The 27,343-nt window shown below is 46.7% G+C and overlaps 1 protein-coding gene across 1 annotated transcript in view; it reads right to left on the bottom strand.

The window, feature by feature from the left end:
* LOC126361719 (cytochrome P450 4g1-like) overlaps positions 1-27,053 on the bottom strand; it is a 96,056-nt gene extending 69,003 nt beyond the window's left edge. Inside the window, exons 1-2 of the mRNA XM_050007817.1 lie at positions 26,839-27,053; positions 4,524-4,725 (exon numbers count right to left, since the gene is read on the bottom strand). Coding sequence (XP_049863774.1) covers positions 4,524-4,725; positions 26,839-27,053 — 417 coding nt within the window. The remainder of the gene's footprint in view (positions 1-4,523; positions 4,726-26,838) is intronic.
* Between the last annotated feature and the right edge of the window lie 290 nt (positions 27,054-27,343).

Raw genomic sequence — 27,343 nt, 5'->3', positions numbered from 1 at the left:
CCGATATCACGCAAGCGCAATGATTTGCAGATAGATGGTGCCACATTCAAACGCCCTTTACCGAAAATCGCAGAGCAATCATTTCACATGCTTGATTTCCGCGCCTGCGCATTCTTCGCGCGGATGTTCTACACTGAAGAGTCAAGGACTGGTACATTTGCCTAACATCGTGTAGGGCCCACGCGAGCACGCAGAAGTGCCATAACACGACATGGAATGGACTCGACTAATGTCTGAAATAGTGCTGGAGGGGAACTAACACTATAAATGCTACAGGGCTCTCCATAAATCCGTAAGAGTGCGAGGGGCGGAGATCTCTTCTGAGCAGCACGTTGCAAGGCATCTCAGATACGCTCAGTAATATTCATGTCTAGGAAGTTTGGTGACCAACGGAAGTGTTTAAACTCGGAAAAGTGTGCTGGAGCCACTCTCTGGCAATTCTAGTCGTGTGGGGTGTCGCATTGTCCTGCTGGAATTGCCCATGCCTGGCGGAATGCACAATACACACGAATGAATCCAGGTGATCACACAGGATGCTTACGTACGTGTCACCTGTCAGAATCGTATCTAGACGTATCAGGGGCCCTATATCAATCCAACTGCACACGCTCCACACCATTACAGAGCCTCCACCAGCTTCAACAGTCCCCTGCTGACATGCAGGGTCCATGGATTCATGAGATTGTCTCCATACCCGTACACGTCCATCCGCTCGATACAGGCAATATGTTTCCAGTCATCAATAGTCCAATGTCGGTGTTGACAGGCCCAAGCGAGGCGTAAAGCTTTGTGTCATGCAGTCATCAAGGCTACACAAGAGGGCCTTCCGCTCCGAAAGCCCATATGGATAATGTTTCCGTGAATGTTTCGCAAGCTGACACATGTTGATATCCCAGCATCGAAATCTGCAGCAATTTGCGAAAGGGTTGCACTTCTGTCACGTTGAACGATTCCCTTCAGTAGTCGTCGGTCCCGTTCTTGCAGGATCTTTTTCCGGCCGCAACGATGTCGGGGATTTGATGTTTTACTGGATTCCTCATATTCACGGTACACTCGTGAAATGGTCGTACGGGAAAATCCTCACTTCATCGCTACCTCGGAGATGCTGTGTCGCATACCTCGTGCGCCGATAACACCATGTTCAAATTCACTTAAATCTTAATAACCGTCCATTGTAGCAGCAGTAACCGGTCTAACAACTGCGCCAGACACCTGCTGTCTTATATAGGCGTTGCGAACCGCAGCGCCCTATTCTGCCTGTTTACATATTGTAAGTAGGCTGTTTAGGTTTTTATGTTGGTAATGCTACGTAGCGCTTTGTATGAAAATCAATGACTGAGCTGTGTGCAATCTGTAGCTTGTTGCCATTGTTGGAATCTTTGCTATTGTAGTGTTGGGCAGTTGGACATGAACAGCAGGTAACGTTGTGCAGTTGGAGGTGAGCCGCCAGCCGTGGTGGATGTGGGAAGAGAGATGGCATAGTTTTGAGAGGCGACGATCTGGACGTGTTTCCGTCAGAGAAACGAAATTTGTAAGACTGGATGTCATGAACTTTTGAACACTATTAAGGTAAATACATTGTTTTTTCTCTACTAAAATCTTTCATTTGCTAGACCTATCATTTCAAAAATGGTTCAAATGGCTCTGAACACTATGGCACTTAACTACTCTGGTCATCAGTCCCCTAGAACTTAGAACTACTTAAACCTAACTAACCTAAGGACATCACACACAGCCATGCCCGAGGCAGGATTCGAACCTGCGACCGTAGCAGTCGCGCGGTTCCTGACTGCGCGCCTAGAACCGCTAGACCACCGCGGCCGACAGGCCTATCAGTAGTTAGTACCTTCAGTAGTTAAAATCTTTTATTTAGCTGGCAGTATTGGTGCTCGCTGTATTGCAGCAGTTGTAGTGACGAAGATTTTTGTGAGGTAAATGATTTATGAAAGGTATAGGTTATTGTTAGTCAGGGCCATTCATTTGTAGAGATTATTGAAAGTCAGATTGCGTTGCGCTAAAAAATATTGTGCGTCAGTTTAATGCTGATCAGAATAAGTAAAGAGAGAAATGTCTGAGTACCTTCAGTTCTGCTCACCTGTTTGAAAATCAAATAACGTAAGAGGTTTATCAGCACAGTAGTTCATTAATTTTTCCAAGGGGAGGTTTCAATATGTCTGTAATTGAATACGCATGCCTACATCAGTTTCTTTTGCGCTTCAGTGTATATAAGGGGCGTCGATGTACAGATACCGTCAGTCTTATCTAGCCACCAGCAAAGTTCGACCACCTGAAGAAGTCGGACAGTTACTCCGAGGAACTATAGAGAAATCTGCACAACGTCATCCGGCGGCAAACCTGAAGACTATTTACAACAAAGCCCCTGAGAAAGCTTACAGAGTAATAAAATACTGTTTCACCGGTCGACATAGATATGGAAGTAAGACTGCTGCCTCCTGCGAAAGGTCTGAGTGTAAGGACGAAATGCAAGCAAACTGCTGCAATTGTATAGGAGAGACATATCTATGGGTATCATCAACCAGTACGCCCTAACGCCGCGCATAAAACAGTTGTCTGGTGATGAGAAAGGAAATATTACGGCCTACAAGAACTTGGTCCTTCTTGCTCTGAAATGTTCCCTTCGTCTGCCCACTGAGCTACCGTGGCGTCATGGGTAGCGGCAATGGCGGTCGGTGGCAGAATCAGTACACTCTTGCTCTGAATACCGGAAGATACTCTGAATTTTTCTGACGTTAATGAACAGCAGTCAGCATGGGTGCATGAATCACGCATCTGCTGCAGATTGCCACGCGCAGCAACGTTCGTGGAATGGTGGTTGAGGAGACGCCGTTGGTAGTCCCTTAGTTCACCTGGGCCGTCAGTTGCTCAACAGTTGCACGTCTATTCGTTCGTACACATCTCTGCAGCCGCCGTTCCCCCCATGTCGTCTATCGGCCCAGGTAAGTCACGGTTGCCTAGGCGCCGGTTTTGGATAGTGTCATTTTGCCGCGGGCTGTATACTTCAACCACGGCGGCACAGGGACAGATTACAAACTTACCCGTTTCGATAATTCATCAATGATTATGGCATTTCAGATGTCATATAAATCGCTCCATTTCCGCATCACGACAACGACAGCATTGTGAGCTCCATATGTGTGAGACTTCTTTATTGATACTCGTGAGGTGGCGGATAGGTTTGAGTATAGCTGTATACAATGTTGATAGTATCCAGTATATTAGCTGTATTACTCCATTGGCGTTGGTTTTCCCTATCAACGAACAATTCGTGTACTACTCATTTTAATGCAAATAACACTAGTCAACAGCCACTTTTCATGTGGGATGTGATACATCAACTAGTATGTATTTTTGTGTGTAGAATCCGAATATACCTTTCAAAATGTTCTAGCACGTACCATTTTGGAGTTTTTAAAGGGTTTTTATTTTTCTTATTCTATATTTCGCTTTTTGCTGTTCTTCTGTTTTGATGTTTGTTTGTTTTTGATTTGCAAAAAATGGCTCTAAGCACCATGGGACTTAACATCTGGGGTCATCAATCCCCTACACTTAGAACTACTTAAACCTAACTAACCTAATGGCATCATACACATGTATGCCCGAGGCAGGATTCGAACCTGCGACCGTAGCAGCAACGCGGTTCCGAACTGAAGCGCCTAGAACCGCTCGGCCACAGCGGCCGGCAGAAGAAAGTATGTGTGCTTTTTCTCGTCCAGTTTTGTTGATGTTTCCGAAGCTTCCCAACAGACGACTTTACTTTTGTACACAGTTACTTGCTTGCTCTTAGCTTTTTTCTCGGCTTGCTGTTATGGCATTGTCTGTATGTTGTTGAGAGTTCTTGATTTTCACGTTCTAGATCACTCTGTTTGTCCTTTCGGATATATTCATAGTTTTCCCACTGACTAGTCGGTCCTTTCGGCTACTCACTGTTTCCTCGGAAACGAACTTGTGGCCCTCCCACATCTGGGTAGTGCGATATGAAACAGTTATTTACACCCAGGTGTTGTCCTCAGTTACAGGGTAGCAATCAGAAAAACTCCTCTCCATCGATTTTTGAGACAGTTCTGTTATTGTAATACTGATTTTTTTAGTGTCTAATCTAACTTTCTTAAAACCATTCTCGCTATAATATGTTGACACGTTTTGAGTTAAACAAATATTTTGTCTGTGATGCCTGATGTTAATTGTGTTTCATAAATGTTGTGAAACATGGTGCACGTAACCATACCTGTGCTAAAATTCCCCTACCACTCCGCAAAAGTAGAAAAGTCAAACTGTTCATCTCTTGTAAGCTGACCCATTCCAGATCATTACAACGTGTCGTGTACTTGACGCATCCAAGGGAGTACCCCCTCCCCCCCCCTCCTCCCTCCCGCCGGAAGTTCAAGTGCTCCCTCGGGGGCATGGGTGTGTGTGTTGTTCTTAGCATTAGTTAGCTCAAATAGTGGGTAAGTCTAGGTGCTGATGACCTCAGCTGTTTGGTCCCACACACACAAGTTGAGTACCTCAGTCCGGAAGGCGGGCATGACGACTCGACGGTGCTGCCGCCACTGGCGGCCGCCGGTAGTGAGCAGGCCGTCGCCCACGAAGGCAGTCACCGCGTTCACGAAGAAGTTGTCGCGGTGCGTCAGCGCCTTCGCCATCAGCACGCGCTGCACGTCCTCTGGTTCCGTCGCGAAGATCAGCAGCTTCGGACCCACGTACACCCTGTGGTGAGGATCACGAGACTTAAGCAACGGTACAGTCACAACCAAAATATGAGACCAACTATTTCTATATCGTTGGTGCAACTGCGTTCACGTACTAGTCGTACATCGACACTAATGAAAGGAAACTGCTCTTATTGCTGAGAAACTGTTTGTCGTTGCATATTAGCGATTGTTTTCCGAGCTTGAACTGTGCCCTTGTTTTGTGATAAGCTTCATGAATATTGATCAACAAAGTTTCAATGGACTCGCAGTTTACGACAAACGTGTCGATGTTAAAAATCACGTTACGAATAAGACCTACATTTGATCCCATGCTCAAAATGTAAACTCTAAGGAAGTTAAACGGTGACTTGTGGTATCTCACACCTCATTTCGGTTACTACAGTCTGCAAATAACTCGACATCGCATTGCTTATTTACTCAGACTTCTCCTACATTGTTTCACAAAGCTTTGACGACCTTAATGTTAAGTCCATGCCTCGAAAGACTGGAAAGGCCACTGTGACTCAAGCCTGTGTAATACCAAAATTTGCCGCCCGGAGTAGCAGCGCGGTTCTAGGCGCTACAGTCTGGAACCGAGCGACCGCTACGGTCGCAGGTTCAAATCCTGCCTCGGGCATGGATGTGTGTCATGTCCTTAGGTTAGTTAGGTTTAATTAGTTCTAAGTTCTAGGCCACTGATGACCTCAGAAGTTAAGTCGCATAGTGCTCAGAGCCATTTGAACCATTTGAAGCCAATACCATAATTTATTAGTTTGTGCAGACACGTCTAGCTATTGCAGGACTTCGGGTGGCTAGCACCACTCAGTTCTCTAGTAGGATACCCTTAGCATCTACATCTACACCTACATTTATACTCCGCAAGCCACCCAACGTTGTGTGGCGGAGGGCACTTTACATGCCACTTCTTTACCTCTCCTGTTCCAGTCGCGTATGGTTCGCGGGAAGAACAACTGCCGGAAAGCCTCCGTGCGTGCTCGAATCTCTCTAATTTTACATTCGTGATCTCCTCGGAAGGTATAAGTAGGGGGAAGCAATATATTCGATACCTCATCCAGAAACGCACCCTCTCGAAACCTGGACACCAAGCTACACCGCGATGCAGAGCGCCTCTCTTTTGCAAAGTCTGTCACTTGAGTTTGCTAATCATCTCCGTAACGCTATCACGCTTACCAAATAACCCTGTGACGAAACGCGCCGCTCTTCTTTGGATCTTCTCTATCTCCTCTGTCATCCCGACCTGGTACAGATCCCACACAGATAAGCAATGCTCAAGCATAGGTCGAACGAGTGTTTTGTAAGCCACCTCCTTTGTTGATGCTCACTTCTACTATGTTCAGACGCAACGAACGACATTTTATGTAGTATACTCGTTAGCTGTTTCTTTCATTTGTTACTATAAATTTGACAGGAGTTTTTAGTCATTCTTTCTTTTTTCACAGCGCTATTAAAACGACTAAAGTGTCGAAACCGGTTCAGCCAATAAACAATATTTCTGTGAGCACTGACTTATATCCTCTATCGTAAAACTTAGCGACCTCCCTGACCCCCGATGCCAACAACATGGCAAATATTACTGTGTAATATCAACTGAATTCTGGAATCCCTAAATACACATTTACGTGATTCTGCAGTTCAGATCGAATATTCCTTTAAGCTACCTTAACATGCTGCCAGCAGCAAACAGTAAGCCAATGAGACTTTGAGCCTGCTTCACCGTCACGTCTAAATCAGAATCCTGCAATCGCTGCGTCTGGTGTGTCAAAACACGCAAAACTGAAATAAAATTGGTCAGAATATGCTACGAATGCAGCTCCTCCCAAATATTATATCTAGTGTGTCATCTACACTGACGGAAAAAAATCGCAACACCAAAACATAACTGGGAATACATTTGCCTAGATAATACATTTAAATGATTAACATTCCAAGGTCACAGGTTAATATAAGCGCCAGATAGGCCATAGAAAATGTGAAATGCTGGTACATTAAGAACCAGTGTTACCACCAGAATGTTGAACAAGCATGTAAACGTGCAAGCACTGTGTTGTACACGTGCCGGATGTCAGTTTGCGGGATGGTTCCAAACCTGTTGCACTTGGTCGGCCAGTGCAGGGACGGTTTGTGGACAAGCTGGTGTTGTCTGATGATATTCCATACGTACTCGATTGGAAACAGATCTGGCGATTAAGCAGGCCAAGGGATATGTCGACACTCTGTAGAGCATGTTGGGTTACAACAGCGGTATGTGGGCGAGCGATACCCTGTTGGAAAACACCCCCTAGAATGCTGTTCATGAATGGCAGCACAACAGGCAGAATCACCAGATTTAGTACACCGGACCGTTACTCCAGGTGTAGGTCCGGTGTGTCTAGAACGCAGACAGTTTGGTTACAGGCCCTCAACTGGCCTCTCTCTACCAACACGCGACCATCACCGGCACTGAGGCAGAACCAGCTTTAATCAGAAAACACAACAGACCTCCACTTTGCTCTCCAATGAGCTCTTCTTGCAACAGTACATTCTCGTGACCACCGCTGTCAGCAGTCATGTACAGAGACTATATTACTGCCAAGTCTTTCGGCAGTATCGCAGAAGGAACATACAGCTACTCGTACCCCATTACACGACCTCGCTCAAACTCAGTGAAGTTTGATAATTGCGATTTTGTTGCCCTGAAAGGCATTCTTGACTAACATCAACTCACCACATCCAATCTCGAAGGTAACTCAGGTTCACGACCGTTACACGACCCTCATGTCAGCACGTTGTAGGTGTCGCCATCGGCGCCAACCTTGTGTGAATGCTCTGAAAAGCTAATCATTTGCATATCACAGCATCTTCTTACTGTCGGTTAAATTTCGCGTCTGTACACTCCGTCTTCGTGGTGTAGCAATGTTAATGGGCAATAGTGTAGCTGTACTGTGAAAGAGCTGGTTCAAATTCACTATTGATTGCTTTCGGATTTCCGTTGTTTCCAAAATCTCTACGATGGAACACTGTAACGGTTCTAGATGCCATATTTCTCCTCTTGCTATTTCCGACAAAACTACACTCCTGGAAATGGAAAAAAGAACACATTGACACCGGTGTGTCAGACCCACCATACTTGCTCCGGACACTGCGAGAGGGCTGTTCAAGCAATGATCACACGCACGGCACAGCGGACACACCAGGAACCGCGGTGTTGGCCGTCGAATGGCGCTAGCTGCGCAGCATTTGTGCACCGCCGCCGTCAGTGTCAGCCAGTTTGCCGTGGCATACGGAGCTCCATCGCAGTCTTTAACACTGGTAGCATGCCGCGACAACGTGGACGTGAACCGTATGTGCAGCTGACGGACTTTGAGCGAGGGCGTATAGTGGGCATGCGGGAGGCCGGTGGACGTACCGCCGAATTGCTCAACACGTGGGGCGTGAGGTCTCCACAGTACATCGATGTTGTCGCCAGTGGTCGGCGAAAGGTGCACGTGCCTGTCGACCTGGGACCGGACCGCAGCGACGCACGGATGCACGCCAAGACCGTAGGATCCTACGCAGTGCCGTAGGGGACCGCACCGCCACTTCCCAGCAAATTAGGGACACTGTTGCTCCTGGGGTATCGGCGAGGACCATTCGCAACCGTCTCCATGAAGTTGGGCTACGGTCCCGCACACCGTTACGCCGTCTTCCGCTCACGCCCCAACATCGTGCAGCCCGCCTCCAGTGGTGTCGCGACAGGCGTGAATGGAGGGACGAATGGAGACGTGTCGTCTTCAGCGATGAGAGTCGCTTCTGCCTTGCTGCCAATGATGGGCGTATGCGTGTTTGGCGCCGTGCAGGTGAGCGCAACAATCAGGACTGCATACGACCGAGGCACACAGGGCCAACACCCGGCATCATGGTGTGGGGAGCGATCTCCTACACTGGCCGTACACCTCTGGTGATCGTCGAGGGGACACTGAATAGTGCACGATACATCCAAACCGCCATCGAACCCATCGTTCTACCATTCCTAGACCGGCAAGGGAACTTGCTGTTCCAACAGGACAATGCACGTCCGCATGTATCCCGTGCCACCCAACGTGCTCTAGAAGGTGTAAGTCAACTACCCTGGACAGCAAGATCTCCGGATCTGTCCCCCATTGAGCATGTTTGGGACTGGATGAAGCGTCGTCTCACGCGGTCTGCACGTCCAGCACGAACGCTGGTCCAACTGAGGCGCCAGGTGAAAATGGCATGGCAAGCCGTTCCACAGGACTACATCCAGCATCTCTACGATCGTCTCCATGGGAGAATAGCAGCCTGCATTGCTGCGAAATGTGGATATACACTGTACTAGTGCCGACATTGTGCATGCTCTGTTGCCTGTGTCTATGTGCCTGTGGTTCTGTCAGTGTGATCATGTGATGTATCTGACCCCACGAATGTGTCAATAAAGTTTCCCCTTCCTGGGACTCTTATTTCAATTTCCAGGAGTGTATTACTCTTTCCCTAATGGCAACATTCTTAATATGATACTACATTTGGTATTCTAATTGCAAGCCACGTGATCCTGTTGTAACAGGATGGGCTGTAGTAGAGCTTGGAGCCTGGAACAGCACATCAGGAAACGGACACCGACTGCCGGCGGTCGCCTACCTGCATGCTCACCACCCTATTACAAGCAGCCCACCCCGTATCGTCAGGATCCCGCATATCAACGACCTGGGAGTGATAAAGCTCTGAGAAAGCTTTTACAAGTTGACCGACTACTGCATGGCAATAACAGCCTCGTTCATTGCCCCTGTTCCAGAAAGTTTCTGTGTGACCAACAAACGTGGACCTTTTTTGGAAAAGTGAGTCGCGAGCAGCTGCATTTAAACCTCTCCCTAACCAGCTGTCAACTTCGCCCAGCTGGACGGCAATGTGATGTCCTGCTTGTGTTATTCTAAGCCATATCTATGACGCAGTCTCTCTACTCTCGCCGGGCTTCCAACTTCTGGCCACCGACTGAGCATCTGGCTGAACGGGCAGCTCAGCACTAAACCATCTTCACAGAACTACGATGCGGTGGATCCAGCCATCCCCGCTCCTGCCGAGGTATCAACAAAGGATTTCCATGCCCTGCACCACTGAGCGTGGCACAGCCTGACATATTCACAGCGGACAGCAGAGCGTCTGAATTGGGCTGGTACATCACAAGCTGGGAAATGTAAGCCTCGTGTTGACGCAGCATTGACAGTGAAGGCCATACTCAGCACTACCCCTACTCATACCGGGACGGAGATCTCATGACGTGTGTCAGCTCTGCTCACCATCGTCTCTAGCAGCCTCAAAGTCCAATGACGCACAGCTTCTCACAGCGCTATTATGCGAGTTGTGCGACATAAACGAAAGTTGGTAGGTATGTTTCTAAATTCGAAAGGTGATGTCTTTTCAAACTTCACGCCACTCGCATAAGATTGGCACCAGTAGCGCCACTGTGAGAATGCAAATCAGGTTTGCCTACTTAAACCTAACTAACCTAAGGACATCACACACATCCATGCCCGAGGTAGGATTCGAACCTGCGACCGTAGCGGTCACCCGGTTCCAGACGTAGCGCCTAGAACCTCTTGGCCACACTGGCCGGCCGATGACCTCATATGTTAAGTCCCATAGTGATCAGAAGTCACAAACACAGTCGAAAACGTAAATCACGTAAACTCTAGCACAACTTCACAACTTGAACTTCAAAACAAAAATGACAACTGTTTCATGAAATTACGAGCGCACTGGCGGATGTCTGTAACTTGATGCCACGGTATTTAGGTTCAGTCTTCTGGCCACTTTCAGGTGAATATTGGAAAAATAGGCTGAGCTCCTCTATTTAAGACCCCGTTACCACATGTGTGCTGTGCTCTGTGCCGCGCGTCATCTGTTGTGAAAATCAGTATTCACCTGAAGATGGCCGGAAGGCGCTTCCCCGAAATATTGCGGCATCCGGCGCTTCGCTCGAAATTTCACGGATCAGTCTCCAAGCGTGTAGAGTTTTAAATTTCACAAAAATGACAAGTGTCCAGTGAACCCATAGCAACTGTGGTGCCAACACGCGAAACGAAAATTTGACTCTGTAACCAGCTGTATGTCAGTGACCAATAAAATCTGGTCACCTGTTATATATGGAATGTTTTATTCGAATCAGATCGTACCGCCATCTTCTAAAACGTTTGCTGTTCCTCGTGAAACATCCTGCTCATTTGTGAACTGTTTGCAGCTAATACAGTTTCTCGCTTCTCATCATCCCTCTGGGAGATTCCTTTGGTCTGTAATTTCCATTACGTTTTCACCCATTTTCTAGGCGGTCGATCTCATTTCCTTCTTCACCCAGGATCCGCCACATACCCTCCTTGCCCGCCATTATCATCCATTTTTTTCTATGTGTCTATAACATGGTAACACCTTCCTCTCAACACCTTCCAAATTGTTCCCACAAACTGCCATTCTTTTTAGTTCTTAATTTCTTGTGTAGTTTTATCTTGAAACTTCAGATCGTGGTCACCAGTAACCCATTTTCGTGGAGAGAAATTGATCTTTACCTATTCTTTTATTTCCCCAACTTCTGATCGATGTACACAAATGCTTTTTGCTATTGTTTTCCGTATAATCTTCTGACTCCAAACGATTGGTTTGCTTGTCGTAACATATTTCCCTTGTTCAATGTTATCCTTTATTTCCTTTGCACTCGATCGATTCTCAGGTATAGATATCTGAAAGAAGAACAAAATTTAATTCTAAAATTTCCCGTGCCTATAATCCGTTCATCTTAAGAATAAACCTAATGTAAACAAACACAAACGCGATGATTGGTCAAAAGCCGTAGCACGCGTACACTGGTGGTGTTATGCTGCTGGAAGTAGGTCCTGTTTATGTATTAAATATCTTATTACTAAGTTACATATAATGAAACTTTAAGACATTCGAATGTATTAACAGCCACCTTCGTTTTTCATAATAACGCTTTAGCTGTGTAGCTTTTATTTCAAAAATCGTGGACAGTCACAACCTCTGCAGCGTTCTGCTCTGATTGCCGCGCTTTTAATGCGCAGTATAAAAATGGCCCGGGTTGCTTTCTGTTCCGTAGTGAAACACGCGAGTGGAACACAGTTAAAAAGTGCCTAGAAATAGGCTGTACTTAATGTTTTTCATAATTTTACAGATAGTCGGCTTTGAAGTTTTCCCCCGTTCTATATGAATGGCTTATTTCAATAATGGTACAAGTCCATTTTTCTTCATTCTGAGATACAGAGTCCTGAAGTTAAATGAGCGCTCAAAAATCTGCAGTTGAGATACCAGAAATATTCAAGTATATATACTTGAATATTCAAGTATATACACTTGAATATTTCTGGTATCTCAACTGCAGATTTTTCAGCGCTCATTTAACTTTAGGTCTTAAAAAATGGACTCGTACCACTATTGAAATAAGCCCTTCATATACACTGCAGTTATAAAACTGTCTTTCGCTGGACGCATAACGCAGGCGGTAGCGTAATTTATTGTAAATCTAATGTGTTTATTTGTGCCTTCGTTTAAATCTCCCCAGTATAATTTTTTTCTCATTTAATTTGAAATACCTACATCTAGTAATTATAAAACTCATCATCATTTTTCATAAATAATGCACATCTTCTTATTTCTAATTACATATTGGACGCGAAATTCCCGTTTCCATTTCAAATACAAATTCTTAACTATCGATGAATTACGAAAGACTGTTCATAAAAATTGCTTAAATTAAGAAAACATAATTTAATTTTTAAGGCAAAAATGAAAAACCAGTCCTCTATGTATGGACTACGTCCATCGTTTGTACCACAGAAGTAGATAAGTATCGTAGAAACATGAAAAACAATCATTTTCACAGCATCGAGCACATCATATAAATGTTGCATTTTTACATTTGTCACTGTGCCATTACAATATAAAACCAACAGAACTGACCTGGAGCCAATCTGCGGGATTTGGACCGAGAAGTAACAAGACTGTTAAGCTGCCAGACGTACTGGGACTAACGCATACAGCTTTTTCACACGTCACTGCCGAACGCTGGTCATAAAAGAAGAAGAGAAAATGCTGCGGCTGGTTGGCCTCGTGGATTCCATTGTTGATAGACTCGTTATCAACGCAGCAGGTGACACTTCCAGGACTGAAGTTTATTTCTCGGATTCGGATAGGAAGGGGCTAAGGGATTTCCAGCTGACCTTCAGTGGCTTCAATGTTTAACTATACAGTATTAGGGGGACAAGGGCGGCGCCAATGCATTTTGTTAGTGTGGATTGCCTACATCAGGAACAAGTGTGCAATCAAGGGTAAACCTGTTGTCCTCCTCTGATTGATGGGTACTTAACCTATGGTTCTCCTTTGACTGACAGGTACTTAACCTATTATTCTGTTAAGTGGTTTTATGTCACCCCCATTTCCTTTCGATTGACAGGCACTTATCCTATTGTGCCCACCGCCCCTTCCCTCAACCCCCCCCCCCCCCCCCCCCCCCCGCCTCGCTACAGGTACACTTTTAGGTCTGAGTTACTGGAATAATTCCTCTCATTCTTATCAATTTGATTGACTACTTAATTAAATTGATCACTTAATTAATCTCTCACCCACTGGTAAATCCCCTCCCCTCACCCCCTTCCTCCCCCAGAAAATGGCGGAGAATTCAAGCTCCATCAAGGCAGTAGTAGTATGTTTAGCCAAAATAGCTCAGTCCAAGTGCACTGATTGGGACGTGTATTATAGCACTGCACTCAATTGTATCCAGTCACCTCCACATTTGGAGAGTGTTGGCTCGGTTTTCTGTATGTCTGTGTATATCCATTGTCGTAGATGGCTCCCAGGACTTCAGTAGACCCTACTTAGCGTTCGAGTGTGGATCTGCCTCTCATTGAAGGTGGATCCGCCACATACAATGGCATTGGATTGTTCGGAGCTGGATATTGTGGACCACAATACCCAACTTGTTGATTTTTTGTGGTGAAGAGATCATTGTACAATTACATCTAAGGAGGGGTGGGCTTACAGTATAAAACAAGAGCATACAATCCACAACATGTCACTTCGCTACCAAACAGCGATGTGATAACATGTGTGAACTATGAGTTTCTTAAATCAGTTGGCTTGAAACAGTGAAATGACGTCCTCACTCAGTATAACCAATCCAGCAGAGTATGATGAGAGAATTATACACTCCTGAAAATGAAAAAAAGAACACATTGACACCGGTGTGTCAGACCCACCATACTTGCTCCGGACACTGCGAGAGGGCTGTACAAGCAATGATCACACGCACGGCACAGCGGACACACCAGGAACCGCGGTGTTGGCCGTCGAATTGCGCTAGCTGCGCAGCATTTGTGCACCGCCGCCGTCAGTGTCAGCCAGTTTGCCGTGGCATACGGAGCTCCATCGCAGTCTTTAACACTGGTAGCATGCGCCGACAGCGTGGACGTGAACCGTATGTGCAGTTGACGGACTTTGAGCGAGGGCGTATAGTGGGCATGCGGGAGGCCGGGTGGACGTACCGCCGAATAGCTCAACACGTGGGGCGTGAGGTCTCCACAGTACATCGATGTTGTCGCCAGTGGTCGGCGGAAGGTGCACGTGCCCGTCGACCTGGGACCGGACTGCAGCGACGCACGGATGCACGCCAAGACCCTAGGATCCTACGCAGTGCCGTAGGGGACCGCACCGCCACTTCCCAGCAAATTAGGGACAATGTTGCTCCTGGGGTATCGGCGAGGACCATTCGCAACCGACTCCATGAAGCTGGGCTACGGTCCCGCACACCTTTAGGCCGTCTTCCGCTCACGCCCCAACATCGTGCAGCCCGCCTCCAGTGGTGTCGCGACAGGCGTGAATGGAGGGACGAATGGAGACGTGTCGTCTTCAGCGATGAGAGTCGCTTCTGCCTTGGTGCCAATGATGGTCGTGTGCATGTTTGGCGCCGTGCAGGTGAGCGCCACAATCAGGACTGCATACGACCGAGGCACACAGGGCCAACACCCGGCATCATGGTGTGGGGAGAGATCTCCTACACTGGCTGTACACCTCTGGTGATCGTCGAGGGGACACTGAATATTGCACGGTACATCCAAACCGTCATCGAACCCATCGTTCTACCATTCCTAGACCGGCAAGGGAACTTGCTGTTCCAACAGGACAATGCACGTCCGCATGTATCCCGTGCCACCCAACGTGCTCTAGAAGGTGTAAGTCAACTACCCTGGCCAGCAAGATCTCCGGATCTGTCCCCCATTGAGCATGTTTGGGACTGGATGAAGCGTCGTCTCACGCGGTCTGCACGTCCAGCACGAACGCTGGTCCAACTGTGGCGTCAGGTGGAAATGGCATGGCAAGCCGTTCCACAGGACTACATCCAGCATCTCTACGATCGTCTCCATGGGAGAATAGCACCCTGGATTGCTGCGAAAGGTGGATATACACTGTACTAGTGCCGACATTGTGCATGCTCTGTTGCCTGTGTCTATGTGCCTGTGGTTCTGTCAGTGTGATCATGTGATGTATCTGACCCCAGTAATGTGTCAATAAAGTTTCCCCTTCCTGGGACAATGAATTCACGGTGTTCTTATTTCAATTTGCAGGAGTGTATGTCAGGAATACTTCTCTCATAAACCGTAAGCTTGAACCACATTTAACAAGAACAATGAAATTAGGATTGTCATCCAGCACCAAGATGTACCCATGCTCCCATGCAAGAGTTTCATATATCTAAAGGGGTCATTCAAGAAAACTGACTGCAGCAATACAGTGGGGTCCAAGCTTAGACGTAACAATTCAGCATTCCTGTTCCAAGAGATACGCTATGAACTCAATGGGTCTGAGATTGATCGTACACACGATGTCAGCATAACATCGACCCTTAAAACATATGTCTCTGCAACACCCGCAGATTTGCATAGTTTAGATAAAGCAAGATGGTTCGTAGTCAATCCAGTGGATAGTACAGCTGCAGAGTACAAGCAATTTACTGCATGCATACCTCTAAAAATGATTATGGGGTACTTTGAGGACATAAGACAGATTAATATGAATGCTAAAAAGGAGCTCATTCTGGTGCAAAGTGCAACAGACAATAACTCACAAATTCAAAGAGCTCAAGAGGAGAATATGGGCACAATCAGCAAGATAATATGGAAAATACCTCACATCAGTGTATCCGACGAGGAGCATTTGAAGCTCTTAAAAGTCCACAATTATGTTACATTTCTGTCACTGACTTTTCGCTCGAGGGTGGTTTTCGAGTACCCAGTGTTACTGACTGCGAGCAGACAAACATGGGCTATTAAAACCTCTTCACAGCTGGAGACACCTAGATTACTCATACTTGTGTTTCAGACTGATAGAAGATGTAATATAACAAATGATTCTCCTGTGTTCAACAACTGCAAGTTAACTAATGCCAAAGTCTACCTCACTTCAAAATTCTACAGCAGCAGTGGAATCAAAATGTATACAGTCTAGCTTATGACATATATGCAAGGTTTCACACTTCTTACTATGAAATTGCTGAAGAAGAGGGAGGAGGGTATCTAATCAGTCCATGTAAGTTCAAAGAGCTTTCACTGATCATCGTAATAGACTGCTCGAAAGAGAACGAGATAATTAAGTCTGGATCTATAGATGTGCGAATTGAATTTGAATCTTCAACAAATTTCCAAGAACACACTGTCGCATATGCTCTAGTTCTACATTACCATGTGATCAACTACTGCCCGCTCACTGGTGTTGTGCAACAAGCTGTGTAAATGAACAGGTGCTGCACCATACCTAGAGCATTTCACAATGGCGTCTCAAGGTGTGGACATCATTGCAGACACTCAGGGTTTCTATATGGTGTCCATAGACAGTACATATTTAAAGATGGTGCGTTTGTAGCATACACACAAGATGCTGCAATAATAGAGACATTCTCAGCAAACATAGCATCACTAAGGTTTTCCAAATATGTGAAGTGTTCTAAGACATGGAAGAGTGCAATGTGGTTAACACATTTCTACCATGAAATTCACTGGTAGGATGCTGGCATACCTTATAAAGATATGGTGATGGCACTTGAATTATTCGATCACACGGATACCATCGTCTATGTGAAGGGGAAGGAGAAGATCTCATGGATGCATCGAATCTTTAAGTTTGTTGCTATTCAAGACCTGGAATTCTATGGGTGTCCTTCTCTCCACTGACTGAAGAACATGTATGAAAAAAGTGTTGTTGTTTCTGCTTATGAAAATGTAAAATTACTTTTAAGTTGGATCAGAAGTAAATGAATTTTACCTCACAACGTCTGTGTTCTTATTTCTCAACTCTGCTCCTGCTGTGACAGTTTACAGTTTTTTAACCACATGCTATGTCTGTGGTTTTAATTCAAGTACAGGAGAAATAATTTTAGACACGTCTGCTATATATCTTTGGAAGTGGACATAGTCACATACCTCCTGCTCCCATAACCCAATTTGTGCTGCATTATAGGTATAATTCCATGCAAACATTATATACACTCCTGGAAATGGAAAAAAGAACACATTGACACCGGTGTGTCAGACCCACCATACTTGCTCCAGAAACTGCGAGAGAGGTGTACAAACAATGATCACACGCACGGCACAGCGGACACACCAGGAACCGCGGTGTTGACCGTCGAATGGCGCTAGCTGCGCAGCATTTGTGCACCGCCGCCGTCAGTGTCAGCCAGTTTGCCGTGCCATACGGAGCTCCATCGCAGTCTTTAACACTGGTAGCATGCCGCGACAGCATGGACGTGAACCGTATGTGCAGTTGACGGACTTTGAGCGAGGGCGTGTAGTGGGCATGCGGGAGGCCGTGTGGACGTACCGCCGAATTGCTCAACACGTGGGGCGTGAGGTCTCCACAGTACATCGATGTTGTCGCCAGTGGTCGGCGGAAGGTGCATGTGCCCGTCGACCTTGGACCGGACCGCAGCGACGTACGGATGCACGCCAAGACCGTAGCATCCTACGCAGTGCCGTAGGGGACCGCACCGCCACTTCCCAGCAAATTAGGGACACTGTTGCTCCTGGGGTATCGGCGAGGACCATTCGCAACCGTCTCCATGAAGTTGGGCTACGGTCCCGCACACCGTTAGGCCGTCTTCCGCTCACGCCCCAACATCGTGCAGCCCGCCTCCAGTGGTGTCGCGACAGGCGTGAATGGAGGGACGAATGGAGACGTGTCGTCTTCAGCGATGAGAGTCGCTTCTGCCTTGGTGCCAATGATGGTCGTATGCGTGTTTGGCGTCGTGCAAGTGAGCGCCACAATCAGGACTGCATACGACCGAGGCACACAGGGCCAACACCCGGCATCATGGTGTGGGGAGCGATCTCCTACACTGGCCGTACACCTCTGGTGATCGTCGAGGGGACACTGAATATTGCACGGTACATACAAACCGTCATCGAACCCATCGTTCTACCATTCCTAGACCGGCAAGGGAACTTGCTGTTCCAACAGGACAATGCACGTCCGCATGTATCCCATGCCACCCAACGTGCTCTAGAAGGTGTAAGTCAACTACCCTGGCCAGCAAGATCTCCGGATCTGTCACCCATTGTGCATGTTTGGGACTGGATGAAGCGTCGTCTCACGCGGTCTGCACGTCCAGCACGAACACTGGTCCAACTGAGGCGCCAGGTGGAAATGGCATGGCAAACCGTTCCACAGGACTACGTCCAGCATCTCTACGATCGTCTCCATGGGAGAATAGCAGCCTGCATTGCTGCGAAAGGTGGATATACACTGTACTAGTGCCGACATTGTGCATGCTCTGTTGCCTGTGTCTATGTGCCTGTGGTTCTGTCAGTGTGATCATGTGATGTATCTGACCCCAGGAATGTGTCAATAAAGTTTCCCCTTCCTGGGACAATGAATTCACGGTGTTCTTATTTCAATTTCCAGGAGTGTATGTTTGGTTGACAGAGGAGGTAGAGAAGATCAAAAGAAGAGCGGCGCGTTTTGTCACAGGGTTATTTAGTAAGTGTGATGGCATTACAGAGATGTTTAGCAAACTCAAGTGGCAGACTCTGCAAGAGAGGCACTCTGCATCGCGATGTAGCTTGGTGTCCAGGTTTCGAGAGGGTGCGTTTCTGGACGAGGTATCGAATATATTGCTTCCCGCTACTTACACCTCTCGACGAGATCACGAATGTAAAATTAGAGGGATTCGAGCGCGCATGGAGGCTTTCCGACAGTCGTTCTTCCCTCGAACCATACGCGACTGGAACAGGAAAGGGAGGTAATGACAGTGGTATGTAAAGTACCCTCCGCCACACACCGTTTGATGGCTTGCGGAGTATAAATGTAGAAGAAATGTAGATGTAGAACTTCACCTACTTAATAGCACTCATCTTCAGAAAAAATCTAGTGCCATTTGAGATGATGCTCCCACACTGGCAGCAGCAGCAGCAGTTTGATGATCGTTAGGAAGAATGCACCCTGTGCTATTCTGGGAAGCATTGGGGCATCTATCCCAGCGCTAGACCCACTCTGCAGCTATGCATCATCGCTCCAACAATGGTTCCTAGGTGAACATTTGTTTCGGCAGGAATTTCTTGGGCGTCGTGTATAAAAGAGATGTCACTGCCTCATCATTGCAGGACCCGAACTGACACCTACGTGTGTTTTGGCAACTGACGGCGGCGGTGGTAGGGATGTGTTTTTCATTAGTGATCTTTTGTTTAAACTGTATTCCATCGATTTCACCAACCAACAAGATGCTGAAAATTAAAAAAAAAACTACCCCATACATGTGAAAAATATCGATTTAATTGATTTGCATAATTTTTTTATACTAATGAGGTATCAGATGTATAGTAGTTGGGGGGGGGGGGGCATGAGTGGGCGACATGGAGCAGAACAGCAGGTTAAGTGTATAACTCTAGGTTCATTTGCATAAATGTTGTGTAAAATGTAGTACAATAGTTTAAGGGGGTGTGTGAAAAGAAGAATGTGCCGGAAATGACATTCAAAAGCATATGAAATTCGAGAAGCAATATAAAATGGTGCGAGAATATAACTAATTACTTAATTTGGCATCAAAGGCGGTACAATAGTTTAAGGAAATGGGAGTGACATGGAAAATCACTTAACAGAACAATAGGCTAAGTAAGACTATTGTCTGTTCTATCCAGAAGAGGCTGAGTCCTTTCCCAGCCAATTCCTAGGAAGAGGTGGCGGTCGGATGACTTAGGTTAGTGGAGGTAGCCCAAGTGCCCTTTTCTCCCGCCATTTTCTTAGGTTAGTGTAGGTAGCTGTGGTATGTTGCATTTTCCTGATGGAGTATGAACTTCCCGCCATTTTATGAGGGAGGAGGGGGGAAGGGAGGGGATTTACTGGTGGGTGAGAGGTTAATTAATTGATCAATTTAATTATTAGTCAATCAAATTGATACGAGTTAGAGAAGCTATTCCAATAACTCAGACCTGAAAGTGTACTTGTAGCAGCGAGAGGGCGGAGGAGAGGGAGGGGGCAGGGGTACAGTAGGATAAGTGCCTGTCAATCAGAAGGAAGTGGGGGTGACATGGAAAGCCACTTAACAGAACAATAGGTTAAGTACCTGTCAATCAAAGGAGAACAATAGGTTTTGCCCCTGAGTGCATACATGCCCCTGTTGTAGGCAACCTGCACTAAAAAAATTCAACGGCGCCGCCCTTGTACCCCTACTTATGAAATTCTTCAATATTCTCTTACGTTACACACAGCTTATGCAGAAAATCACCCTGTGGTTAAGTCAGGAATTTTCATAATTCTTGTTTTTAATTACAATAGTATGTTAGCAAAAAAGATAACGTGTTGCGGTTTTCGTCTAGTCGTCTAAGGAGCATATTGTAGGAGATTTTCAGTGCATTATTTCATTCTGCTTAAAAAATAAAATGACATTCGAAGCTGTATTGCTCCTCTGCTCGTCTCTTTTCACATGTGAATTGCAGCTGGCCACGTCACTGTAGGCTAGCTGTATCAGCTGACCGGCCAGTGCTGTCGAAGTTAAATGCGCCGGTAAAGCTGTTGTCCCATATTCTTGCTAAGTCGATGTGCGTGTAACGCACAGCACGAAACGTACCCTTGTTATCGTATTTGACAGTACTCGAGTCAGCTTGTGTGCAGTCCCACGTGAAACAGAAGTCCAATCAAGATCCAGAAAACGTGGAAGAATACACAGCGCAATGTTTACATCAGGTTTATTCTTATGATGAACGGATTATAAATCATGTCGTTCGTCAGCACCCTCTTTCATATACTCTCTTTTCTTTGGTCTAAGCTGTTATAAAGAACATTAAGATAATCGATTATTATCTTAAGTTCGAAACCGGTTGTGCATATACAGTTTATCAGCAGCTCGTAGCGGCTGAAATGTGTTGCTGCTTGAAATATGAGTTGTAAATTGTGTGACATCAACTACACAAAATTAATTCTTAAATCCCATATGTCATAATCTTCAGACAGCGGGATTGACCGTCGTCCTCCCGAATGCGAGTCCAGTGTCTAAGCACTGCACCACCTCGCTCAGTACTGAATAGGAGAGAGTACAGGTTATCAACTGAGCTACCCAAGCACGACTCACGCCCCAGCCTCATAGCTCTACTTCCGCCAGTACCTCTTCTCCTACCTTCCAAACTTTACAGAAGCTCTCCTGCGAACCTTGCAGGACTAGCACTCCTGAAAGAAAGGATATTGCAGGGACATTGCTTAGCCACAGCCCGGGTGATGTTTCCAGAATAAGATTTTCACTCTGCAGCGCAGTGTGCGCTGATATGGAACTTACTGGCAGATTAAAACTGTGTGGCGGACCGAGACTCGAACTTGGGACCTAGGCTGAAGGGCCTGCATATCAATAACTGGTTCAGCATGCACAACGCATTTCAGACGTCCCCAGAGGTAAAAATTCAGGGGGGTTAAGTCCGCTAATCTAGCAGGCCATGCTATAGGGCCTTCGCGTCCTACCCAATGTCCGGGGAAAATGCTGTTGATCTTCAACGGACTGTAATACGGAAGTGGGGTGATGCTCCATCATGCAGAAACCACATAACTTATCGTATTGCCAAAGGCACACTCGTAAGCAGCCCACGCAGAGTATTCCACTGGAAATCCCAGAACGGTCCTCCACCGAGGCGCTCTAGAATAATAACCGATCCAAGAATGCAGTCACCAAGAATCCCTGCCCACACTTTAATGCTGAACCGATGTTTATGATACGCCTCAACCATTTCCCGAGGATTGTCTGTAGCCCACAGACGACGATTATGCTGACTGATGATGCCAGGTCTAGTAAATGTTGCTTTCAAGCTAAAGAGGCCTGATGACAGAAACCCCATAATTGTGATGGCCTGTTGCTAAAACCATAGACATAATCCTTCCCATAGAGGGAAATCTACTGCTGATAATCCTTGCTCTCGTTGCAGGTGATACAAACGGTAGCAGTTGTCATGCACGATACACAGAATCGTACTTTGGCTTACACCATGAAAGCTTTGTGTCCCAGCAGTAACAGCCGTAATCGATATTTTACTTCTGTTGGAGAAGGTTCCAAATGGAAATGACCTGTTCCTCTGATCTCTGAGAAAATTTTTTCCAGTTCATCCTGGTTCAGTCTTTCAGTTAAAATATGTCATTTGTAGTGGCTGAACAGTCCAAATAATGACCGAACAGTTGTCATTATGCCTTTCTGGAATGGGAGCAAGTGATTTCTATTGCCTACGCGCATTTTTTTCGGCACGCGTATACAGTTTTCTTAATATTCAGTCTTGAACACCCTTATGTATCCCATAACCACATGATAACGAATTCTTGTTGCACCTCCGAGCATTCATAATGTCAAATGCCTCGTTTGCTAACTGGAAAAAAATTGCTGCTTCATCATCTTCAGGCATTAGGTACCATATGGCTGTACCTGTGGTACTCGAAAACAGTTACATTGCCATACAAACCCTATGACGCTCTCTCCCCTTAACACTGAGGTGAAGCTGTGACAGTTTAGGACACAACTTCATTTCACTCCTATCCAATGCGAGAAGTCTTTCTATAATAGATTTATTAACAATTTTCCCACTTGGAAGCTTTAATCCGTCACCCAGAAAGTGGTTCCTCATTAATTTAAACAAATGTGGAACATCTGAAAACACCCAGATTCGTTTCTTTTCATACTGCGGATTGGAAAAGCAGGAATTAGTTTCTGTCACATTAAAATCTTTCCACACAGATCCATTTTTTGTTCCAAGGTCGCACACTACCGCAACAACATCGTAACCAGCATCTTGTAGAGAGCAGATAATACTGTTTAACCGATAAGCTATTATTTGTGTTTCAAAATCATATAAATGGGTTACTTCCATCCAGAAAACAAACCACGTACCATAACAAATAGCACGTTAGTGTGTGGCACTACAACACGATCTTCAACAGAATCGTAAGTAATATTGCTATCTACATTCATGTAGTCGAATGATAGCACACACACGCGTTCGGTTCTTGTCAATACAGATGAGTGGGCATCCATTAGTCGCAAAACATCTGTCAGTACACCAGGAAAGCATCTGAAAGAGCGTGACGTCCATCTCTTAATTGTTGACAGTCCTGGAAGTGGGAAACCGACCTGATTTCTTAAAAACAAATAATGCTTCCTAGACACAGCACGAAGTGTAACCGCTTTCCAAATACCTTCCCTTTGCCACTTTGCTCGTTTCTTTGCACTCAACAAGCAGTTTATCTGTTTTTTGAAAATAATTTGTCTAATATTTGAGTCACTTTCTCCTGCACTTGCTTCATTTGACACTTTTGTTGATATTTTATTTTCTCATCAAAAGCTTTGAGTTTCAAGCACTTCTCACTATACCTGAGGTTTGCACACATAGCTTTCAGTCTCCTGTATTCTAATTCTTCTATACGTTTACAGAGTTGGCTGATCTGTTTACTATCACTGTCATAGTCATCTGTCGCTGTTGATTGGTCTATTTTATTTTTTTCGGAGACACACTAGGCAGATGATCAATTGCATTTTTCATTGTCTTTCTTGCCTGCAACCTGTCTGCCCTATTTGGAGAAACGATATCATCAGCGCCTGAATTTCCACTAACACTGGTGCACTTCCTGGTATATTTGCACTCGGCACTAGGTCTGGTTTACATGTTTTCTTCAGCGGCAGATTAAGAATTTCTGCTCGCAAGTCACAGAGTCAATCATCTGATGTGAAATGTAACGAACAAACAGTTGACGTCGCAACAATGAAGCGATCTTTTCGATGGCACTTCATTATCCAGACCTTCTGCACTATAACGTCTTTTGGGAGCGAATGATAAATTATATCCGTGCCTTTTGTCTTTCTGCTGTACGACAGACACCCTGTTACAGCAAACCCAGGCATTTTAAAGCGGACCTCTTACAAAACACCGCAATAACACCACAACACAAACTAAAGCAAAATAACACTAGAAAAAAAAGCTCTTTTGGCGCCTCGATACTACGTGCTCCTATGCTGACGTCATGCGCAAAACGACAAAATATTCGCAATCTGTGCAGGCCATTTGCCCCCCCCCCCCCCCCCGGGGGAAATTTTGTGGTTCGACAAAAGAAGCACGACCGTCCTCCGTCTCTTCGATAGTGCTGTTCCAGTGTGCATTGTCCACGCGTCCCTGCCCCTCCACCGCCAGGCGACCACGTTAACCTAAGGACATCACACACATCCATGCCTGAGGCAGGATTCGAACCTGCGACCGTAGCGGTCGCGCGGTTCTAGACTGTATCGCCTAGAACCGACTTTCCCATCACCACTGCTCCCTGGTAGTAGTGTTTCGGAACACAACCACTCTGTCGCAGTTATCGTTGTGTAAATTTTGCTGTACGCCATCCGATTTCAGTGCTTTTCTTTTAATTTTATATGCGAAAAAAATGAAAACAATGGTCAGCAGGTACTCTTTCACAGCTGCTGAAACTACAAAAAGTGCAACCTATGTTTGAGTTTCTACAGCAGTGTGTTTGTGAGTGCAATATTTGCAAACTAATGACATATCCCACTGTTTTCGAAATTTCTTGAATGTGCAAAGAAACTTAATGTAGTTCACCAAAAACGCGACTCATATAACGTTATTAATTTGTAAGACCAAGCATTAAGTAAATTGTGACTTATACGTAGGAAATAGTTCCACAGTGTGATGTGGCAGCTGTTAAACTAGAAATTAGTTGTCCGAAATGCTCGATATCAACGAGTATAATAGGAGTCTAAAATCTTAGAAGATAGCGTGTCTGCCGATGATATTTTCGGGCCACCTGTTAGATAATTTGCCACTGTACACAGCATTTTTGTCTCAGTGTTATTTCTTTTATAAATGTGTCTGTTTCTCCTGATTTACTCCTATGCGAAATCTACACTCCTGGAAATTGAAATAAGAACACCGTGAATTCATTGTCCCAGGAAGGGGAAACTTTATTGACACATTCCTGGGGTCAGATACATCACATGATCACACTGACAGAACCACAGGCACATAGACACAGGCAACAGAGCATGCACAATGTCGGCACTAGCACAGTGTATATCCACCTTTCGCAGCAATGCAGGCTGCTATTCTCCCATGGAGACGATCGTAGAGATGCTGGATGTAGTCCTGTGGAACGGCTTGCCATGCCATTTCCACCTGACGCCTCAGTTGGACCAGCGTTCGTGCTGGACGTGCAGACCGCGTGAGACGACGCTTCATCCAGTCCCAAACATGCTCAATGGGGTACAGATCCGGAGATCTTGCTGGCCAGGGTAGTTGACTTACACCTTCTAGAGCACGTTGGGTGGCACGGGATACATGCGGACGTGCATTGTCCTGTTGGAACAGCAAGTTCCCTTGCCGGTCTAGGAATGGTAGAACGATGGGTTCGGTGACGGTTTGGATGTACTGTGCACTATTCAGTGTCCCCTTGACGATCACCAGAGGTGTACGGCCAGTGTAGGAGATCGCTCCCCACACAATGATGCCGGGTGTTGGCCCTGTGTGCCTCGGTCGTATGCAGTCCTGATTGTGGCGCTCACCTGAACGGCGCCAAACACGCATACGACCATCATTGGCACAAAGGCAGAAGCGACTCTCATCGCTGAAGACGACACGTCTCCATTCGTCCCTCCATTCACGCCTGTCGCGACACCACTGGAGGCGGGCTGCACGATGTTGGGGAGTGAGCGGATGACGGCCTAACGGTGTGCGGGACCGTAGCCCAGCTTCATGGAGACGGTTGCGAATGGTCCTCGCCGATACCCCAGGAGCAACAGTGTCCCTAATTTGCTGGGAAGTGGCGGTGCGGTCCCCTACGGCACTGCGTAGGATCCTACGGTCTCGGCGTGCATCCGTGCGTCGCTGCGGTCCGGTCCCAGGTCGACGGGCACGTGCACCTTCCGCCGACCACTGGCGACAACATCGATGTACCGTGGAGACCTCACGTGTTGAGCATTTCGGTGGTACGTCCACCCGGCCTCCTGCATGCCCACTATACGCCCTCGCTCAAAGTCCGTCAACTGCACATACGGTTCACGTCCACGCTGTCGCAGCATGCTACCAGTGTTAAAGACTGCGATGGAGCTCCGTATGCCACGGCAAACTGGCTGACACTGACGGCGGCGGTGCACAAATGCTGCGCAGCTAGCGCCATTCGACGGCCAACACCGCGGTTCGTGGTGTGTCCGCTGTGCCGTGCGTGTGATCATTGCTTGTACAGCCCTCTCGCAGTGTCCGGAGCAAGAATGGTGGGTCTGACACACCGGTGTCAATGTGTTCTTTTTTCCATTTCCAGGAGTGTATTTTCGGATCAAACATTTGGGTTTCGTCTTGCTTGTACTGAACTCTTGTGACAGTTCTAATGTCATAACCTGCACTATAACAATGATACCCGCCCATATGATTTCAGTTGAGGCCATACTGAAAGCTGTACAACTACGTAGAATTTGTGGCGTCCTGTGGGAACGGTAACTCACGATGCCACTACACCAAGGCACAAGCTGTGTCGCCATGTTAGACATGTGTGTGAACCCGGCTTTAATGCAGGGGTATTCATAGCGCTACGTCACAATTTTTTTTTACAGGGGCTAAAAGCTGCAACGGACCTGAAAGTGTTACCGTAGCGAGCGCGCAGCTGAGAGAAAGTTTCCATTAGCACGGGCAGCCGCCAGAAGAGGTGAGCGTTGCCGATGAGGGGCAGCGTGGGCGGACCCGGGACGTCCGTGCGCGGCCGGCGGGCCCACAGCAGGCAGAGAGCGCCCGCCATGGCGACAGGCGCCAGAGATACCAGCAGCAGCAGCACCAGAGGCAGCGTCCACATGGCAGCCGGTAGTCAGTGCCGCACCGCGCCGCCGCCGCCGCCCTATATGTAGCGTGCTGGATGCGCCGCACCGTGAATCGCCCCCAGCGGGCCGCTGTGTTTTGCTTCTTTTCTGTTCCCCACGTACCACGGCTCGCGTGCAGCCCTCAGCTCTGGCTAGGTACTCTCCACCACTCCAGTGTACACACATACGGCGAGAAACGTCCGCAAGACGAAATTATATCACGCGAAGCAAGTAGCGGATAGCGTGCCCAGATAGGAACTCTACGAGACGTGGCCGTATCAATGCG

The sequence above is a fragment of the Schistocerca gregaria genome, chromosome 1 (assembly GCF_023897955.1).
Source record: "Schistocerca gregaria isolate iqSchGreg1 chromosome 1, iqSchGreg1.2, whole genome shotgun sequence".
Taxonomy (NCBI): Eukaryota; Metazoa; Arthropoda; class Insecta; order Orthoptera; family Acrididae; genus Schistocerca; species Schistocerca gregaria.
Note: the sequence above shows the minus strand (reverse complement) of the source record. Positions and strands in the feature narration are given on the sequence as shown.